This window comes from Amphibalanus amphitrite, unplaced genomic scaffold, assembly GCF_019059575.1.
Source record: "Amphibalanus amphitrite isolate SeventyFive unplaced genomic scaffold, NRLGWU_Aamphi_draft 000049F_arrow, whole genome shotgun sequence".
Classification (NCBI taxonomy): domain Eukaryota; kingdom Metazoa; phylum Arthropoda; class Thecostraca; order Balanomorpha; family Balanidae; genus Amphibalanus; species Amphibalanus amphitrite.
The window spans coordinates 989,937-1,004,873 of record NW_024881545.1 but is presented as its reverse complement, the minus strand read 5'-3'; the positions used below and the strand labels follow the sequence as shown (position 1 = coordinate 1,004,873).

Below are 14,937 nucleotides of genomic sequence, written 5' to 3'. Positions count from 1 at the left end.
TACCCCTGAGTCTGCGCACGAAGCTGCTGGAGTTGGCACATGATGTTCCTACGGCAGGACATGGAGGTGTGCGCAGGACGATTCACCGACTGACAGAGGACTACTTCTGGCACAACATGCGACTGGACGTGAGGCAGATGTGCCGTTCATGTCCATCCTGTTTGGCCCACAAGTCCAAGACGACAGCGTGCCAGGAAGGAAGAGGAGCGGTGCCTGTGGAGGGTCAACCGCTTCAGCAATGGGCTGCTGATATCATGGAGCTGCCTCGGACCGAACAGGGCTACCGATACGTTTTGGTGGTGACGGACCTGTTTAGCAAGATGGTGGAGCTGTTTGCACTGCGAACGCAGACAGCCGAAGATGTAGCAGATTGTCTCATGAAGGTGATCAGCAGGTATGGAGTAATGAAGTCGCTGCTGACGGATCAAGGACGGAATTTTGAGAGTGGACTGGTACGAGGTCTGTGTGAGCGGCTCAAAATCAAGAAGTTGAGGACCACTGTGTACAGACCATGCTGCAATGGCGTCACTGAACGATTCAACAGGACTCTGTGTGAAATGCTGTCTCATTTCACAGCTGAGGAAGACTGGCCTGGACTACTTCCCTTAGTAGCAGCCGCGTATAACACCAGTACCCACTCTGTCACAGGCTTCACTCCGTTTGAACTGGTGCACGGCTTCTCGCCTCGAACCGTGCTCAGGGCAGAGTTGGACGGAGAGCAGCTGAAGCAGCGCACCTACCAGCGCTACGTGGAGAGTCTACGGGGTCGGCTGACGGACATCCACCAGCTGGTGTCTGAGCGCGTGCAGCAGGAGCAGAGCCGCAGGACTGACGCGCAATCCACCGGAGCATTCAAGCTGGGAGACACAGTGTGGTGCCGAAACTTCCGTGCCGAGAGAGGTGTCAAGGGCAAACTGCAGCCAAAGTTCGAGGGACCGTACTCAATCATCAAATGCAGACCACCGGACTATCTACTCAGAAAAGGAAGACGACGGAGGTGGATCCATGGAGCGCATCTCAAGAGAGCTGATACCTGGGACAGCCGGGAAGTGGCTGTGGAATCTGGAAGTGAAACGGAGCCGGAGACCAGCACAGTCGGCGGGCGACCACAGGCGGTCGGTGCTGACAGCAGGCAGTTCGAGCTGGTGGCGACGGCAGGCGGCCTGCCGTGGGCAGAGGCGACAACAGTGGCCGGAGAAAGGCCATGGCCGGCTACTGACGGGCGGCAGCAGGCGGAAGCTGTTGCCGACGAGCGGCAGCTGGATGAGACGGCTGCTGACGAGCGACGGCCGGCGGAGGCGGCTGCTGGCGGGCGGCTGCTGGCAGGGACAGCTGCTGACGAGCGACAGCTGGCCGAGGTGACTGCTGGCAGGCGGCAGTTGGAGGAGACGGCTGCTGGAGAGCAGCTTCTGGAGGAGTCGGCTACCGGAGAGCAGCCGATGGACGAGGCAAGCACTGGTGAACGACCGATGGAGTTGATCGCGGCCGATGGACGACCGATGGCGGTGACGGCCGATGGACGACCGATGGCGGTGACGGCCGATGGACGGCCGGTGGGGACGACAGTGGCTAACGAGCGGACGCTGGAGACGACAGGTGCTGAGACAGGTGAGCAGCGCCCACAGACGTGTGAGGACGGTGAACGTTTGTCAGTGGCGGCACCTGGGCAGGCGACCGTGGCGCCACCTTCGCGGTTGGTGGGGGCGTCACCCGGGCCCGGTGACCTAGAGGTCAGGGCAGCCGAGACAGTGGTGAGAACGAGATGTGGACGCGAGGTGCGTCGCCCTCGTCGTTTTCTCGACTGACATTCCAGTGGTATGGTGTGATGATACTCGTCAACTATTGTGTGATTGAGACATGGAAGATGCTGTCGGTAGCATCCGGTACATGACGCACCAGTAGTGGGACGTGTGACCTAAAGTTAAGAGTTAAGTTAGAACGATGTTACTGTCGGATGTTTGTTTGATTTGTGTGCACTGTACGAATGCTGCCATACTCCGATTCGTGCGACTGGTTTGGTGTAGCAAAACCAGCGAAGTGAGTTGATGTCACTAGGCATATAGATTCACGTATGACGCGTCCTAGTGAATTTAAGGGAAGGGGGATGTGAGGGTAAGCGATAGAGGAAACTGGATTTGGTAGCGGGTTGGCAGCCATTTGCGCCGTTATTCGTTAGAGCTGCGTCATTCACGTCGATGGAGGAAGAGATTGTTTATTTTCCCATCCCTATGCCTACTTGGTACTCAATCGTCGCCACTGTCCGCGCCCATCTCTTCTATCGGATGGTAGTAGCGGTGGGATTGGCCAAGACTTGTTGCGTGGTCGATTCTGGGCCAATCCCGTGTCGGGGCTGGAATGGTGTTTTCTGGCGGGCCGAGAGGAGTTCTTGGTTGGACGCTGTGTGTGGTGTTTGGTAGGGGCTGTGTGCCGAACGATTTTTGTATCTGTGACAGAAGTCGTATGGAAAATGCAAGATAATTGAAACGTTGTATTTTTCTAACTACGAAGTGGAAAGACGGGACAAGACGGGGCTGGGACAGAACCCTAACAATATGTATAACAACTGTAGTGGGCTCACCTGCAAACAGGCGTCGGCAACAATCGCGAATGCGGCGCACATGTGACAATAAGCAAAGGTCATTATAGTGTTACGACCATACGACGTACGGGAATGAGTTATCAGCTGTCTAATCGTAGACAACACAATGTCGAGCCTTAAACTGTAAGCCTGTATTGGTATTGTTTCTTTTATTTGGCTGTCGAACATTATTTATGGTTTGAAATATGATTTTATGTAAAATAATTGATATGAAAAAGCCGTCTCATAAGTTATGACCCCATTTCACCACACGCAAGTGGCAGAAATGACAATGATCAGCTGACGCATTTTTCTTGGCCGAAGTCAGAGCGCGCAGCCCGACGCACCACCACCGCACCACAAAGTATGAGCAGAAGCCGCGCCCAAAGCCAGGGCCCCGGTAACGTGAGGTAGCCGAGTCGGGGCAGCGTGCGCTGACCCAAGCCGGGGCCGCAGCTTTGGGCGCGGTCTACCGCATCCCCGCGGGCAGCCCCGGGCTATCACATGACACCGGAAGGACGCGCGGCTCCGGCTTGGGTCAGCGCACGCTGCCCTGACTCGGCTACCTCACGTTACCGGGGCCCTGGCTTTGGGCGCGGTCTACCGCATCACCTAACAGGCGTGTTCGAAACCGCAGGAGCTGATGATGAACGGGTTTATCGAAACTTGATTGGATGAGCATATCGGTAATAGCGATTTCAGTGTGTGCATTTATTGTTCATAGTGGTGTGAACTGTGGTTGGGGTACGACCGACAACCCGTCGGGGCGAATTTCGCACTGGGGTACTCAAAATTTGAAGAATTTAAGACGTTTCCATGAGTTCTGAAGGTATGGATAAGTTCTAAAAATCCGGTTCTCCTTATCTGGGCCATTAACTCCATACGGTCCAGGAAAGCTGGCACACTACCTTTAAGGCCTCACGCTTCAAAGTCTATCGGAAAAGAACCAGAGCGAAAATCGATGAATGCCAGTAGAACGACTAAAAAAGAAGCCGAAAACTAAGAAGGAACAAATGAAAAACAAACTTAGTGGCAGGAAAAAACGATGTTATCGACAGGTAAAGCTAGCAAAGACATGCGAAATGCTGGCAAGTGTAATTGTGTAAAGATTTAAGCTGCAATATAAGATGAGAAGTGAACTGAGATTGGCATGTAAAACCAAAACTACATTTTCAGCTTTATCGCTAAAGAAAATTATCAAAACAACAAAATAAACGATCGCAAGTAGTAACAGTTGCGGACCCTGTCACCATTGCCACCAAATACCTACAGAAAAGTCAAAGAAGTTTTGATCAAATTTGTCTGACCGTGACCGTGCATGACCTCGCTTCACGGATCTTGCTTCCCAGGCTTACCGGGTGAGGGACGAGGAAACGTTTCGTTCATGGCTTCAGCTCCGGCCCGCTAAATGCAGCTCAAGCTAGGACAGCTGACTCTCGGACGCGTTTAGAATTTGTCTCCGTGACACGACGGCGCCTCACGTCACACCGCAGAGCGTCAAACCATCACACTACGGCACAGTCAGCCGTCACAACGCCAATAACCACCACACACGGCAGCAGAGCTAACCACCGATCACTTGCACCGCGCGGGCTCGTCGCGTGCTCCACCGAGACGCACGCCGAGAACAAGTGTCACACACGACCCCACAGAGAGCACGTCCGTGCTCGCCATCCGGCCGCACACTGCCCGCGAGACACGCCGACGCCTATCGGTTGGGGCCGCAGTCAGATTAGCACGAGCCGGCCGGCCGATAATAGGCCCACGCCCCAGTCGGTCCTCTAGCGAGAACGCAGACGAAAAGATATGGTGGAGGGCAGTGGATGATGTTTACACACACAAAAACAAGTCCGAGAAACGAAGAAACAGTCCTTTCTTAGTACTCTGTCCCAGTAGAATGAGTGAACAAGGCGACTGATCATCTCACCAAATGTGATGAAGTTTGAAATATCCCTGGCAGTTAGCTTCATGCATCGTTCATTTCCTCCTCGCATTTCCGTAAAATCATTTCTTTCCTTAATTCATGATTATGTTCAAACAATGTCTCAGCGCATGACAGTGTGCGTAATAAGCGTTCGCTATCTGGCAGATTTGAGCGATATCGTGTGCCCATAAACGGGCGTGGGTGGGGCTGAAGGGGGCGGCGGTGGGCACATTGCGCACGGGGCGTGGTCCGACCACCGGCTCGGCGAGGCCGGCAGAAATGACCCCGCTCTATCCACACAGGGCCGCCGTCACCGGCACTACCTGGTCAGGGAAGGGTGTCCCTGGGTCTGGAGAGGGACCCGCGCGGTCCGGTAGGGGGAGGCGAGGGACGAGACTGGGGCGGCCCGGCTGACCACGGACCATTGTTCAAACAGGTGAATGGCATGGCGACCGTTGGCAAAAAAACTGCCCCCTCCAGACGGAGAATTGAGTGCTGAGGTGGACGGGAGCGGGAGGGGTTGGGGAGGACGGCCGGTGGCACTCCCCTGGCCTTCGCCGCTGCCGAGGCCGGCCACACACACGGAACAGACTGACCGGCAGTCAGCTGGACTCACCAGGCCGTGACCGGTACGCCAGGGGCGCTAACGCCGCAGACAGACGCACGATAAGGGAGCGTTGCGGCCAAATTGGTTCCATAATCGTGCCCTGTGATCTGTGGTTCTCAGATACGATGGTCCGTGAGCCATCCAAAAACGGTGGTCTGATCACGCGTGCACAAATTTCTGGACGCTTGGGCATCCATCGCAGTCCTGTAGCACTAGTTCAGCACAGTCTTTTGAACGCAATCTGCTTCTTTTCAGCCCTCTTAGGTTTCCAACAAGACCGATGTATACGGCCAGGTGTGCCTGAACGTCGAAATCGCGGGCGTATCAGTGAGCCATTGGCTGGCTCAGTACTTCAGTCGTATCACTTCCGCTGTTGTGCACCATAAACCGCTCATTTTCCACTGAGGATTTCGTCATTCCGGGAGTCGGAGCCGCCTCTGCTATCGGCGGGTCGGCTCCGACAGGTCACCGGGGGCCGATAGCGCACGGGGACGCTGCCCGGCGGCACCGCGTGTTACGACCATGACACCGCCGCGTCTGTCCGGCCAGAGTCCCTGCACCGGTTTGCACCGATATGCACCAGCGCGCTCAATGCACGGAACAGTGCACAGTGCACAGCGGCGGCCGCGGCCGGTCCGCTCTCGCTCTCGAGAGCTCTGGTCTGGGCAAGGTCGGACACGAGCTCTGCTTCCCTGGGGAGACCGGGACGGGGCCGGATCGGCGGCGTCTGCCGGTTGGTCACCGTTGTTTGACACGGGCAAGGCTCCGCGGGGACAACGCTGCAGCGGAAGGACAGGACCATCGGGAGACGGCTGGTGGGAACTGACGGCACGTGACGGCGGATGACGTCTGGTGACGTATGCTGGCGATGGGCAGTGACGTCGGGTGATTTTGGGTGACAGCCAGCGAGCGACAGCGGGTGTCACATGTCGTTCTCAGAACATGACATCTCGGATGACCTCGCAAAACAAGTCTGTAGCGGACGCCAAACACCACAAATGGAATTGGGTTTGCAGAACAGACATGAAACATAGCAAAAACATGTGCTTACATATATGAACATAATAAGCTGACGTTGGCTGGCCCAAACAATGTAATATTTTTGCGTGGATTTTAAAGCATGCATCCTGCTTTGCTATATAAGTCGGCATAACATATAAAACTTACGTACCTACCTACTATTCGAATAGCACAGCTCTCTCAGGCATCAGCTGTATTTACATGCTACCCAGAAACCGGCTTGCAAGCCATATTGACCAACGAAATCCAATTTTTGCTAGCGCTTGAACTGCGGCGAAATTCAGGAGGCAGGAAGCAGGAACAAAATACGAGTCGAACCAACATACCATGCAGGCATAATTTCGGAGTCTGTGCAAAAAACTACTGCATTATTCTTACAAGGCAGGCTTTGCACGCCATGGCAGCTGTGAATTCACATCACACGACAGAGTCGGCAGTCTGCATTGAAACCAGCCCGTGCCGCGTCCGGCAGACCTTGCCCGCAGCACCGTATCGCTTGGAATCAACATGGAGCGTGCTCGGCATCACAATGGACCCGGGCCGCCCGGTACTGCAGGTCCAACGCACCGCTCGACAGCGAGAGGACGGCGCTGTCCGCACCGCTCACGTGCGGTCCTGCAGTGGACGAGGCGTGCCCGTCAACCGCGCGACCAGTGCAGCGGCCAGCTCCACCGGAGGACAGTTGGAGCGACTTCAGACAACTTTAAACAGAAGGGTGGGCCAAGAAAAGCCCGACCCTGTCAGGATAAAATAATAATAAGCGAAAATTGGGGACTGAAGTGGATGCCCAGAATGAATTTGCATGCAGCTCCAGGAACGTAGTGTTTCATTCTTCTCCCAGTGACGAATAACCTGCTTCCAAAAATAATGTTGAAGAGGATGGGCGTTCGTTAGGGACCGATATGACCAAGCTATGTTTGACGAGAGGAAACAACAAAGCTAGGGTAAGCGGGCCTAAGATCACAACGGCTCTAGTTGTTCGACAGTTCGGCCGTAATCACGAGTAACAGATCCAAACACACATCATCCATGTGCTGCCAACGTGATAAATCCTGGTCTGTCGCCAGATGTAGTTTCGGGCATCTAACCACACACCGCTCGGAACTCTGTGATGATTATATACCATATGGATGGGTTCAGTGGTCGGTCGGAAAGCGGTAAATCGGCGACCATAGAGGAGCCACAGCTGGGTCTGAGCGGTGCTCCATCAGTTACATAATGGTTACTGAACGGTCCATCCACATCATCCGTGTAATCATTGGGTAAAGCCGGTAAAGGTGGCGCATCTCTGCGATGATTCCACAAAGTAACTGAAAAATGTGGACAGTGGAGCACAATCATAAAGGACATCAGACTATCGAGCAACATCATCATTCATCAATGTCAGTATGCAATCATCGCATCTCCGCAGCCTAGCACAACCGTCTGATGCAGGTGACGCCAACAGACTGCCCCGGACGAGGAACCAAGCCCCTTGCAAGGTGTCCCAAGACGCTGGACAAAGGGGATTACAATACCCACCTGCTCCATCGCCGTGCAGCCGTCCATCGGCGGCGGCCACCTTATGCCCAGAGATCAGATCACTGAAGGAGAGTGCCGATGCGATTGCCTGTCTCCGCTGCTGAAAATCCAGGTGATCCACACTGGCCGAGCGCTCGGCGCGCGGCCGAGGCGTCGTGAAATACACACTGTTCATCTGGACGGCCATCGCGCCGCGCCCCTCCGAGGGCGGGGCGAACACAGACACAGACGAGCTACCGGCAGCTCCGAGCACAGCACAGACCGTGCAGCGACCACACACCGACCCACTCAGCACCACCGCGCCCGGCCAGCCGCTCCGACGGACCCGCACACCGGTCGGCGTCCGCTGCCGCGCCGCGCCGGCCACCTGCTCCCAGCGCCGCTCCGTTCAAACTGGCGCGGCGGTCGGCCGAGCGACGGCTCAGCGCAGCGGCTGGACGAGGGCCCGGGCCGCGGGTACCTGGACCGACGGACGGCCCGCTGGAATGCGGTGCCGCCGGCACTGCCGCCGCGGTGCGTGGCGGCGAGTAGGAACACAACAGACGGCCCAGCCGGCGGCGGCCGAGTGGTGGAGGGCCGGCAGTGTTGTGGCCGCGCCGCTCCGTCCGTCCGTTTCGCGGCCGGTGCCGGTCGGCAGAGCGGCCCGTCAAGGCCGTGCGGTGATTATTCGGTGCGGCGCGGCCGGCGCACGGGTCCGACCGGCCGCAGGGAGGCCCGGCAGAGCAGCGCGCGGCTGCACGGCGCCCAATTACCGGGGTGGACGCAGACCGGGTTCACTGGCACCCGGGCACCCAGAGGGGCCCCAACGCCGCCGACCCAGAGACGGGGTGGAGGGGAGCGCCCAGCCGAGGCACTGCAGTCAAAACAGGACCGATCGACTTGTCATGTGCCACTCATGCGATGAAAAACAATCCTTGTTTTTGTGTAAGATTGAGGGCAAGTCGCTTTGGCCTACTGTTCATTCCTGTTCAGCAATATCAGTGAGATGGAAGGCGCTGCCGTTCTACGACAGTTTGCCGTCCCAGCTGCCCTGGTCAGGGTCGGAAGCAGTTCCGCCCGACGCCGTTCTCAGGGAAGACCAAAGCCGCCGTAAAATTATCCAATCCTTTGCTGCCGATAATTATCCCGTCTGTTATTGCGGCTATTATAGCTGATGGGCCGCGGGACTGCCATCCCAGGCCTGCGGCATGTTTAAGTCAGGAAGAAGGAGGAGGACTCCGTGAGATAGTCAGCTGTGTCGAAGGTCACTCCCCGTTGTGTGGAGAGGCCGGCCGTCACAGAGCCGTTGATGTCGGCGCGCAGAGCGCAGACATACCTACCGGTGACGCGGCCGCTGACTCAGCGTAGCATAACGTCACCGACAAAATCGCAGTCTGTCTCAGAGCGTCAACGGTACTCCGGTCCGTCGTCGACGGAGACGAGCAAGGGTAACACAGGCTTTGGGAATGCCAGGCAAGTAGCTGCTCGGACAATGGCATCACTACAAGGGCCACTGCCAGTACTCATTGGGTAACTGTCTTTCGCGGAACGACTATACCTAATCGTTTATCGATTATAAACAATTGCAATCAGGCGATAATTATCACCCTACTCTGTGGCATTCGGCGTCCGCAAACAGCAAATCGGCATAGCTAGCACTGATACTGGGCGGGAGCAAATAAACACTATCTCAGTCGCCAGCCAAACAAGGGAAGTTCCCGGGAATGATACACAACCCGGGCAGCGCAGTTGGCCAGACGGGGCGCAGCAGAAGGAAGGTTATTACGGGCTTCTTATCAACCATTCAAGCGCAGAAGGCGCTTAGCTGAAAATATGCCAAAATTATTCCTCACGCCGCGTGATTATCGTCTTCCAGAGTTGATCCACACTCAGCAATTAGCTGCATGTATTAACAGTTTTAACATGAATGCCCAGAACCAGGGAGTGGGTCGTGTACGCCGCCCTTAGTCATGTCATGGTCGACCCTCGATGTAGGATATGTTGACATATTGACCGTGTCAACACATCCAATATATGTCAGCTCGTGTCCACAAATCCAATATGTGTCAACTTGACCCACCCACACAGCCGCCAGCGTACGCATTACCAGTGCCTGGAACGTCCGCATTAGGTCGCACGAGACACGAACTGAGCGTGATGCGGTCAGCACATCCGGTGACATCATGGGCGCGGAAAGGGCCGATTACTTCCAGTGTCACCGCGCATAGGCCAGTTTCCTGAAACGGCCCCAGCCGCACGACCGAGACGTAAGCAAACAGCCCCGCTGACCAAAACAGTCTTCATGCTTTGTGCCTCACCCAGCCGGACCGCAGCCAGCACTAAGTCTGGCGGCAGCATTGGACAAAGACGGCCGTGACTAGAGGCAATCGTATCGGCTGATTACCATGCTCAATTGGTCGGCGGGCCGGGGGCGCGGCCCCTCCGGCCGACACCCGAGCGGCGCAGCCCAGCCTGCATCGTAATTAGCCGAGGGCGCAGCGCAGGCCCTGTCCGTCCCACGAGCGTACAGGTCCGCCATCTAGCGGGCGGCCGGAGGAGCCGAGCCCAGCTGCTCGTCCCGGGAGTGGCGCAAACCGGACGTGCGGTGCAAGCTTGCGCCATGCGGCGGCGACCGCCCCGCGCCTCGTGCAGATATGAGACAGGGAAGCGGTCGCACCCGCTGCCTAGCCACTGCAGACGGCTGAACACGCCGGAAACACCGACCAAACACCATAGGTCCCTGAGCGCATGACGGAAGATTGAAGCAGATTGAAGACTGAAGCGTGCAACGTAGGAAGGATGAAAATATAGCAATTTAACAAAACGTACATAAAAATATTCCTACGTTATATCTAGATCAATTGCTGCACAAAGTAGCCTGGATGGTCACTGCAACATGACCCGGTCAGCCACTCAAGAGTCACTGACCACTTCAGGTCCGTGACCTCTGACAAAGGTATGTCAGCCAGTAAGAGTAAGAGTGGTCAATCTAGCCGCTGAAGGGGATAAATCGGTCACTCACGGAAGTGAAGTCAGCCAGCCATTGACGAGTGCCAGTCAGTCAACTACAGGGTGTCCCAGAAGTCTTGAAGCTTTTTTATTTTTGTCGTGTGACCTTGCTATGCCACCGATTAAGGCGAATCATGCCTCAAACGAAAGAGAATGAACTGAAATTTTGTATTTTCATGCGTAGAGCACCACTTTAGTCAGATGGCCCCCGTTGTGAGTCGCACAAGATTGAGCACGAGAGATCACGTTCTTCGCTGCCGCCAAGATCTCCCGGTTTGCGAAACACCGGTGTCGCCATACCCGTTTCTTGTCAGCTTCAGAGTCTTATTCCCTGAAGCGAGCGACATAATATTAGCGACATAGTTATATTTGCGACGGGTTGATATTCGTTTTAGCCCCATAATAATGCGACGAATCAAAGGATTACAACGGGCTGTTGCTTAGCGCGCTCAAGCAGCTGAGCCTTATTTTTGCAGGATGCGTGCAAACTCTGATCAGCAAATCATTATGTTGCTCATGTTTTCTCCGAGATCCAATACTCTGTTTCCTGGCTCGCTTCATGAAATAAGGCTCTGAAGCTGACCAGAAACGGGCATGGCGACACCGGTGTTTCGCAAACCGGGGGATCTTGGCGGCAGCGAAGAACGTGATCTCTCGTGCTCAATCTTGTGCGACTCACAACGGGGGCCACCTGACTAAAGTGGTGCTCTACGCATAAAAATACAAAACTTCAGTTCATTCTCTTTCGTTTGAGGCGTCATTTGCCTTAATCAGTGGCATAGCAAGGTCACACGACAAAAATAAAAAAGCTTCAAGACTTCTGGGACACCCTACCATGGCCAGTCATTCCCTCAAAGGGGTCATCTGAGACACTCACAGGGTCCGGTGAGCCGGAGCAGCTCCCCGACACTGCAGCTGCGTCTTAACATGCCGAACTGCCACTCCCGTCACGCCAGCAGGGGTTGACCAGAGTGTCGTCACTCGCCGTAGGCACTCAGATCACGACCACGATTCGGTCGTCTCGCACACCGTTTCACGCTCACTGAGCCTGGTCGGCAGCACCACTGCAGACGGCGTGTCCACCTCGGTCGCCCGGTGGACAGTGGCCACTGGCCGCACCGCCGAGTCACCCCCGTGTCGGCCCCGGTGATCAGCGCGACCACCTCAGCGGCGCCGCACCCCGACGGGTTGGCTCGAAGACCGACTGGCCGCCCCGGCTGCCTTATCACTGGCGGCTCGCGCAGGATGCTCGTCACCAGCTGGCGTCACGGAGACCACACCGGATGGGATGACGGCGTCACGCGTCACATGGCGCGCCGTTACGCGTGCCAGCGCCGCTGCGTGCCAGTGTCCGTGGCACCGGGCGGCAACAGACTGCAGAGCATCGGCGAGTCGTCTCGGAACGAGGAAGATCTACGAAGTACGGAGCCCTAGGGACGCAATATCATAAATGCCGTGCTCTTCATTCGACGCCCACGACACTAGATAACATCTTCAATGATACTGGTATTGATAGATAGATATCTGAGTTATCTTATGTATTTGCTTCGAGATTAGATTTGGAGATTCTTTCATAAACCTAGCCGAATCTTTTTTGACGGCTCTAGTTCCGAGCGTGTTTTCTCGACGGCTTCCGGATCGGATTCTGCATCCCAGGCGACCTCTATCAGTCCTACATGCAAAATACGTCATAAACATTGAACAATACGAGCATCTTATATGACCATAATGAGATTATTACGACTGAAGACCTGTGACTGCGGCGATGTGAAAAAGATGTTAGTCATGGGTAATGAGTATGACTACAATGAAGTTGAAACCACATTTCGAGCAAGCATCTGACCTTTGGTAAAGTGCCTAGTCCTACATGACATGGTAGGCCTAGCACTACAGGTAGGGTACAATTATAATGCAGCAGCACAGGGCTTCTTATTAGACTTGAAGCATGGCTGCATAAGTAACTATTGAAGCTTTGATAATTGATATACATGTACCAGTGCCTAAAACACTACATCTGTGGATGCCTAAGGCAATGCCTGTAACCTCAGTAGGTATATAAGTTACTGGTCTAGAGGGTCATGTTTGCCCATGAGAGGTATGATAAACCTGCAGAGAAAAAAAAACAGGATGGATGAATGCAGAAGACAAAGTTCAAATAAGAAACACTGACTCCTAGGGAGAGAGCTTGTTTGGCATTAGAATTGTCAATGTATGACTGTAAACAGAAAATAAGTTTCCACAATCCACATCTCTGGTAACACAAACATGGATGTGATGAAAATATGAATGTGGATGTGATGAATGTGATGTGACACACATATGTGATGGTCAAAGGAAAAACATTGCAATGCTGAGGAACTGCACTGCATAAAAAACTTCTATCAATACTTGAGACTGGGCCTCACCTCTGACCTCAGCTGGGTTGACTTCTGTATCAACTGTACAGAGCAAACAGAATGAAGCAGACCCCATTCACCCTTCCTTTTCCCTTGGCACAATTGCAATGAGACAAAGTTTCAATTCAAGGCTATAGAAAGTTTACCATGAAGTAAATATTTTCCATGGGTGAATCCAGTTGCCATTCCAATTTCGAAGAACTTCTAATTTCTAGGTCACAACGACAAAGGAACTTGAATTATGTGTCTGTTTTGAAATAAATTTGAATCACCTCACAACAAGTTTAAGCAAAGGAATGAAATAAAACAGCTCCTCCATATCCTCAGTTTCTACTCTCAGCTGGTGCATCTGTTGTAGACATCTGTCATAGGATGATAGGACACCTACACTGCTGAACTGAACTGGAATGGCACATTCATGGGGCAATCTTACTATGGGAGGTGTTTCTGCGCACTACAGTGCGCTGTGCTGCTGTGTTGGTGCAACGCGCAAGACAACTTCGGCTCAATGCTCCAGCTTTGCGAGTATCCAAATTTGCTGATGCTTCCATGGAAACCAAATAGGTACTCTGTTGTGTTCAGCTCACAGCCGTGAAACACCGCCCTGTTTTACAATTCAAGGCAGCAAAATTGTCAAAAGCACCATTGAGATGACAGAAATGGAAATGAGAACACTCACCTATTTCGCCATTTGCATCCTCTGTTGAATCGGGCTTTGCTGCTTTGTTGGCATTTATATTTGGATCAGAATTGCTCTTCTTTCTACTTAAAAAATTCCTCATTGCATGAGCACCTCTAAAAGTCTCTTTATCTGTCATCTCATTAGCAAGGCACTTTCCTTATATATCAAAAATTCCTTGAAAATTAGCAGTCAACTATGAAAAACGAAAATCCAGGCTCTGAATCACACACCATCTCAATCAGCTTGGTCTTGTTACATGTAGGAATCTTGCTTGTTATAACGGTATGAGCTAGTTCAGCTACTCAAATTTTGTTCAGCTTGATGACTAATAAGTCTCAATAATTGAAATGTAACACAAAACGTGATTACACGAATAGTGACTCACTGCACGTCGCTTTAGAGGCAAACGATTTCAAGGCCGAATCACGAGACACAAATTTCAGCAACAGGTAACAACGCCAAGAACACGAACAAAAGACTACGCCCATTGCGATTGGTTGATGCCAGTTGATGCAGGGAACACTTATTATTCCCCGTGTGAAACGACAAAGCATGCTGGCGATTTATGAATGGCAGGTGCAAATTGGGTGCAAATCAATATTTATGCAACTTTGATGTTACAATTGACATTAAAATACGAATAAGGTTGTGTTTAAAACACCAAGCCTCATCTATGGCTGAATTGTAGTAATGCATGTTTCATCTGAGCTTGTCTGCACAAGATGTAGGGCAACATTGGTAAACAATATGTTCAGAAGATATTCAGCTTTACATTCTTTCCTAACCCTTTCGTCTCAAGTTTTATCCGCCTGCTGTCAGCATAATATTGATTAGGTATACACCGGTATTCCATATTCATATTCACACCATATACACCATATTCATTATACCGGTATACACAATATCTGGGTGTACCTAATAAGAAATCCTTCCGAACACATGGAACGCAGACTATCTGTGGCCCTTCTCATGAATTTCTTAGTTCAAATAATTCCTAGGGATAGTGTATGGCGCATGGGACAGGTCCCAGTCCTCTAGTTGGGAAGAAATCCATACAGGACCAGTCGTTATCCGCCACCATGGAACCAAGGCATACCTATAAAAACATGGAATGTAACACGCCATGCATGGAACGGTCGACCCGGTACAGTGTGACTAGATGGCGCTCAATGTTCACCAGATGGCGGTAGCGGCGCTGTGAGCGACGCATTTCTGCCCAGT

At 53.2% G+C, this 14,937-nt stretch overlaps 1 protein-coding gene across 5 annotated transcripts in view; it reads right to left on the bottom strand.

The window, feature by feature from the left end:
- The window catches only part of LOC122377719 (phosphatase and actin regulator 4B-like), a 36,088-nt gene extending 21,867 nt beyond the window's left edge, over positions 1 to 14,221 (bottom strand). For 2 of the 5 annotated variants that reach the window (XM_043358082.1, XM_043358084.1), the window contains exon 1: positions 7,651 to 8,055. In XM_043358082.1, the coding sequence (XP_043214017.1) occupies positions 7,651 to 7,837 (187 nt within the window). In that variant the 5' untranslated portion in view covers positions 7,838 to 8,055. Of the gene's footprint in view, positions 1 to 3,933; positions 4,270 to 7,650; positions 8,056 to 13,713 lie in introns of those variants that run through there. The other 3 variants (XM_043358083.1, XM_043358086.1, XM_043358085.1) reach the window with 3 other exon arrangements.
- Between the last annotated feature and the right edge of the window lie 716 nt (positions 14,222 to 14,937).